Source organism: Budorcas taxicolor, chromosome 9, assembly GCF_023091745.1.
Source record: "Budorcas taxicolor isolate Tak-1 chromosome 9, Takin1.1, whole genome shotgun sequence".
NCBI lineage: Eukaryota > Metazoa > Chordata > Mammalia > Artiodactyla > Bovidae > Budorcas > Budorcas taxicolor.
The window spans coordinates 41,836,058-41,842,594 of NC_068918.1; the positions used below are offsets into that span (position 1 = coordinate 41,836,058).

The following is a 6,537-nucleotide window of genomic DNA, read 5'->3' on the forward strand; positions in this document are numbered from 1 at the left end:
AATTTACCCAATCACAAGTCAAGAGCTTGGATTTAGTTCAGTTCAGTTGCTCACTCGTGTCCAACTCTTTGCGACCCCATGGACTGCAGCATGCCAGGCCTCCCTGTCCATCACCACTCCCAGAGTTTACTCAAACTCATGTCCATTGAGTCAGTGATGCCATCCAGCCATCTCATCCTCTGTTGTCCCTTTCTCTTGCCTTCAATCTTTACCAGCATCAGGGCCTTTTCCAGTGAGTCATTTCTCCGAATCAGGTGGCCAAAGTACTGGAGTTTCAGCTTCAGCATTAGTCCTTTCAATGAATATTCAGGACTGATTTCCTTTAGGATGGACTGGTTGGATCTCCTTGCAGTCCAAGGGACATTCAAGAGTCTTCTCCAATACCACAGTTCAAAAGTATCAGTTCTTCGGCACTCAGCTTTCTTTGTAGTCCAACTCTCACATCCATACATGACCACTGGAAAAACCATAGCTTTGACTAGACGGACCTTTGTTGTCAAAGTAATGTCTCTGCTTATTAATATGCTGTCTAGGTTGGTCATAACTTTTCTTCCAAGGAGCAAGTGTCTTTTAATTGCATGGCTGCAGTCACCATTTGCAGTGATTTTGGAGCCCCAGAAATTAAGTGTGTCACTGTTTTTACTGTTTTCCCATCTATTTGCCATGAAGTAATGGGACTAGATGCCATGATCCTAGTTTTCTGAATGTTGAGTTTTAAGCCAACTTTTTCACACTCCTCTTTCACTTTCATCAAGGGGCTCTTTAGTAGTTCTTCGCTTTCTGCCATAAGGGTGGTATCATCTGCATATCCGAAGTTATTGATATTTCTCCAGCAAGCTTGGGTTAGATTTTTATTAAAATCTGGGTAAGGGACTCCAAGGCCCACGCTCTTAAACACTTCACTTTACTGCCTCCTCTGCTTACCCTCCAGTTTCTTTTAATTTTTTTCAGTTTTAAATATTATCACAACTTCCTACTATTGAAGATTTAACTTTCCTGCATACCTCCTATTCTCTATTCCAACTCCTATCCACCCCACCACCACCCTGCCCCCACACTCATTCTACCCTGGGACTTCTACTCCCATCATCCTCCCAGGTAAACTGCATAACTGTTGTTAAACTTATATTCAGTATATATTAAGTATACACAGATAATTTCGTGTTCTGTAGTATTTCCTTTTTATTTGAATATTTTTTGCCTTCTGGAAGCAGGGGTTTTAACTAAGTCTGGTATGTTTATGCAGACTCTTCACCCTGGTGTATTTACCTATTCCTTGTTGGGTCAAGTACTTCAGCAGCAGTTCACTCTCTATAGTTTTTCTTCTCTGTGAGCTTGTGGCTGTTAATATCCTCACTTTGTTAATATATATGCCCTAGTAATATTTGTTTTTATATAAATATAATTTGCTTAAAGGCAGCAAAGATTTGAAGAGTCACAATCTGGGGAGAAGGAGAGCTGAGGAGGATGAGCCAACATCGAAAAGTGTATCTGTGTGTGTGTGTATTACATGTATTTTCCATCTTTCTAGTTCTTGTAGGGAGTTTGCTCAGCTAGAAACTAGACTGATGTGTCAGAAATAGAAGTTCAAGGTGATAACATCACATGTCTACCCCAGATTCTCTAATAGCTCAATAAATTATTTAGGACAAAAACCAGGTCCTTAAAATTAACTTTCCAGGCCTTACATGTTCTGAGTGACTATATAAATGAGACTAAAAACAGATGGGTCCGAAGAGACAGATGGAAGAAAGCACAAAGTTGTTTTACCACTCATCAGTATATGAGCAAGTATAGGACTTAACATTCTAAAGGTATATACTTATGCTAGTGGGAATCATTTGCATTTAAACTTTCTTCTAATATTATTTTCATTATTTTTAATTGAGATATAATTACAGATAGTTTATCATTTAAAAATGTTCACTTCAGTGAGTTTTGGTAAATGATTATACCTGTGTCCCAGCACCTCAATCAAGATAGAGAGCGCTTCTGTCACCCTAGAAATTTTCCTCCTTGTTTTTCTAGTTCATCTCTTATCCTCAACAGAGGCAACCACTGTTCTGATTATTATCCCTATAGATCATATTACCTTTTTAGATTCCAAATTGTATCACTACCATGTTGGTCATAGTGCCATAAGTCTTTGCATATTGTTAATATTTTTCATTGTTTCTATTTCACCTATTTTTCATCCCAGATTCTTGGTATTTTAAGGTTAAGTCTGTTTGGTAATCTACTGGTCTAGCTCATAGCCTCTTTGATGAAGAGTATAGAAGCTATGCTGAACACCTGGTCACACATGATAGTTAAGTAATACAAGTAACTGGGTATTTTGGAATATACTATTGAATAATACTAAAATATTTAAAAATTTATTTTAGAATCCCTTTATTTTAGAAACCTTTATGTTTCCATGGTGAGTCACATACATTACCTTAATCATCATTAGCCTTTGGAAATAGGCTGGGGGATGTGGTATTCCCAATTCATAGGTGAGAAAAAGATTCAACAAAAAATAGTTGACATATACAAACTCCCTTTCCCATTAACCAGTGGTTCCAGGGCTACATTCTTATTCTTTTGCCTATTCCACTATTCTGGGCTGCATGTACACAAGGAAAGGTTCAGCTTATATTCCAAAATTCAATTTTCTTGTTTCTTCTCTGAAAGTTCATAGGTTGCCCATTCCTTCCATCCTCCAGCATAGTGTTGAGCACTAAAAACATACATCAAATAATTAGTGCTCTAACCATTTTTTCCTGCTTTACAGCACAAGGTTCACAGGAACTTTAGAGATAAGATGACTTTAGAGATTTAGTAGTGCAATGACTTTTCACCATAGTAGTTACATTTGAAGCATATTTAAAGGATCATAGAATGAAAAGTACAGCCAGTCTATAATAGTCTGTACTCTATACTTCCATTAATATAGTGAGTATAAAATTCTTCAGTAGACCAGTAAAAATATGCCTAGGAAACACTGCAATACATATCCCAAACCCATTTTTATTGTTAAGCTGCTGCTGCTGCTAAATCGCTTCAGTCGTGTCCGACTGTGCGATTCCAGAGACGGCAGCCCACCAGGCTCTGCTGTCCCTGGGCTTCTCCAGGCAAGAACACTGGAGTGGGTTGCCATTTCCTTCTCCAATGCATGAAAGTGAAAAGTGAAAGTGAAGTCACTGAGTCGTGTCCAACTCTTAGCGACCCCATGGACTGCAGCTCACCAGGCTCCTCCGTCCATGGGATTTTCCAGGCAAGAGTACTGGAGTGGGGTGCCATTGCCTTCTCCGTATCCTTAAGTTGCTTACCTGTTAAAGCCCAGAGATACTGCTGTGACCATAGCCTTCTTGCTTCTCACTCCAGCTAAACAAGAAAACACTAGACTGTCAGATTTGGATGGCTTTACTTCTTTGTACTTCTCTTTGAAGTCTTTTGGGTTCATCTGTAGAGCTTCCCCTACATGATCCACTGAAAGAAAATGTTAAGAATTTCGATTAAATTTTAGATACAGTCAATTACTAGATATATGTTTTCTTAATAAATGAGGTTAAAACACATCACTTACATGGTATATTGACAGACCCGGGGATTTTTCCAGACTCATGAATTTCCCATGGCTCTCTAACATCAATTAACATAATTTTTTTGGACTTCAGGAGGTTTTTAAGTTCCTTATAAGTGACATCTTCACAAATAGTGGTACAAAAATTGAGGCAGCTTTTTATTGACTTCAAACCTGGAAAGAATAAAATAAATTAGCTACCTTCAAAATGACACTTCTATTAATATCTGGAAAGAGTAAGTCAAAGGAGTTTTCCCCACTGTTCAAGTCAGCTCACCATATCAGTCTTTTGATTTGACTTCTTATATAAAGTCTCATTTTCATAGTGGAAAGAACAGGGGTTTTAGAGTCAGATAAATCAAGATTCAAATCCTGGCCTGCACATTTAGCTCTGTGACCCTGGGCAGATTACTTAAACTCTCTGGGAGAGTAAAATCAAATATTATTATTTAACTTTTAGAGTTGCTGTGAGGTTTAAATGATCTATACAGTACACAATAATCTCTTTTCACCTTTCCTTCATGATCTATGCACATTGTTCCTTCTGAAGGGAACACCTTTCTCGTCTCTACCTGGCACTCTTTAAGCCTCCTTTACCTCACTTACCACTTCCCCTTTGATCAAACACTTCCACTTCTAGGTATCCATTCCTGTAAAATACTTATACACAAAGAAGGGTGTACATATACAAAAAGAAGCGTGTACAATGATAATTTTTGAAGAACTTTTAATAATAGCAAAGAAATTGGAAACTAAAATATCCATCAATAAGGAACTAGCTTTAGGGTAATTCATAGTTATGGGGTATATGCAGTGGTTAAAAGAGTTTTATGTACTGCCATGAATACCTAAGCTTCTGAATACCTAAGTGAGAAAAAAAATTACAGAAAAGTAAGTTCAGAAGATCACACTATATATTAAATATTTCCCAGTGGCTCAGCTGGTAAAGAACCTGCCTGCCAATGCAGGACATGCAAGAGACACATGATCCCTGGGTTGGGAAGATCCCTGGAGAAGGAAATGGCCACCCACTCCAGTATTCCTGTGTAGAAAATTCCATGGACAGAGGAGCCTAGTAAGTTACAGTCCATGGTGTCACAAAAAGTCGGGCATAACTGAGTGTGCACACACACATAGATTTGTTTAGTTGCTAAGTCATAACTGACTCTTGTGACCCCACTGTAGCCCACCAGGCTACTCAGTCTGTGGGATTTCCCAGGCAAGAATACCCAGATTAACATTTCCTACTCCGGGGGATCTTCAGACCCAGGGATTTAACCCTCATCTCTTGCTTGGCAGGCAGATTTTTTATTGCTGAACCACCTGGGAAGCATGTACATTTATTTAGGTATACTCATATCTGGGGAGAGTATGTAAAGGGGTGTGCTTTATTGTTTTAATATAATTTTTGCTTTATTGTTTAATGAATATAATCATGTATTACAAGTATTTTTTTTAATGAAACAGGCACCTTTTCTCTAACACCTCCAACTCCATCCTTTCCAGTGCAGTCTCACTCGACTGGGTTGTGTATGGTGATGGTTTATTTGTGTCTCTCTTACCCCCAAATGGGCTTCCCTGGTGGCTCAGATGGTAAAGAATTTTCCTGCAATGCCAGAGACCTAGGTTTAATCCCTGGGTTGGGAAGATCCCCTGGAGAAGGGAAAGGTACCTACTCCAGTATTCTGGCCTGGAGAATTCCATGGACCCATGGGGTCGTAAAGTCAGACACGACTGAGCTACTTTCACCTTCACCCCCAACTGGTGAAGTAAACTGTATCCCAGCAGGATATCTGTCACATTAGGAGCTCAAAAAATGATTGTGGACTAAAGGTAAAACCAAATAACAGAATTTGTATGAATGACACATCTTCAACTACACAGGCTATACCAAGAGTTAACAAGGGACTAACGGAGGGGGGGGGGGGGGAGTGTTACACGGGAGCCCCTGTATCTTTATCCACAAAAGTTGTTGCTAAAGGAGAGGCAGCATATTAAGCAGAGAGAAGGGACAGGAGGTCTGCTCTGAGTTCTAGACCACCTCCTCCACTAACCACCTCCGCTTCTCTGGCTTCTGTTCGGCCAGTTGTGGTACTATTACAGGCCGAACGTGGTATCTAGGTTTGATCAACCCGTGAGTGCTGCTCTCTAGTGGGTCATAAGTAAAACTCGCAAGACGGCTTCTCATTGCGACTCTCCAGGGCAGAAATTGAACACGGCTCATTTCCCTGAGTCGCGAATTGACCTTTATTGCTCAGTCAAGCACCATACCTTTCTGTTCCCACGAGAGCCCCCTGAAGTCATGTTTACCTGTCTTTGTGTCTGTGGAGAGCAACCCCAGACCCCAGTAGCCCGGAATCTGAAGAAACAAGGACTGTAAGTGGGTGTTACATTCCCAGGGCTCAAGTGTACTGGGTCTGACTTTTAACTGGAAGCCTTAAAGAAGCAAACACTGTCACGAACGCCATCCTTTCCCAGGGGCTCGAGGTTAGGCGTCCTCCCTTTCCCCGGGGACCACTGAGCTCACCCCAGAGTGCAGTCTCCGCAGACCCGAAGACCGTCCGGCAAGTACTCCAGGGCAGCAGGCGCTGCAGCACCATCGCTGCTAACCCCTTCGTTCTCCTGTTTCTTCACTTCCGGCCGCGCGGCGAGCGGTGCCGGGCTCTCGAGCGCCGTCCAGCTAGGCGCGGGCCGAACTCGGTAATGCCACTAGGAGTAATCGCTTTAAAACTTAAAATATTAATGGGAAAGAAACAGGGTTGGGAAGAAACTGAGGTACGGGCTTTTTTTTTTTTTTTTAATTTTTAATTATTTTTTTTAAGGAGAGGCAAAGTTTAAAAGTGAAAAGAAAATATAAAGAAGGCAATATTTAAAGGTATAAAGTAAATTCCTCCGGTTTACTTCAAAACAAGGATTCTTATGTATTGGATTAAAGCAAACTTTAACACACGGACACTTTGCTAAGAATCACT

At 40.5% G+C, this 6,537-nt stretch overlaps 1 protein-coding gene across 1 annotated transcript; it reads right to left on the reverse strand.

Annotated features, from left to right (window-relative positions):
* Positions 1-2,412: 2,412 nt before the first annotated feature.
* On the reverse strand, positions 2,413-6,187 carry TSTD3 (thiosulfate sulfurtransferase like domain containing 3). The gene is made up of 4 exons (XM_052645658.1): positions 6,093-6,187; positions 3,569-3,739; positions 3,312-3,471; positions 2,413-2,719 (listed from the first exon to the last, which is right to left on the reverse strand). Exons 1-4 carry the CDS (start codon positions 6,163-6,165, stop codon positions 2,647-2,649), a joined length of 477 nt encoding a protein of 158 aa, XP_052501618.1. The 5' UTR covers positions 6,166-6,187; the 3' UTR covers positions 2,413-2,646.
* Positions 6,188-6,537: the final 350 nt, after the last annotated feature.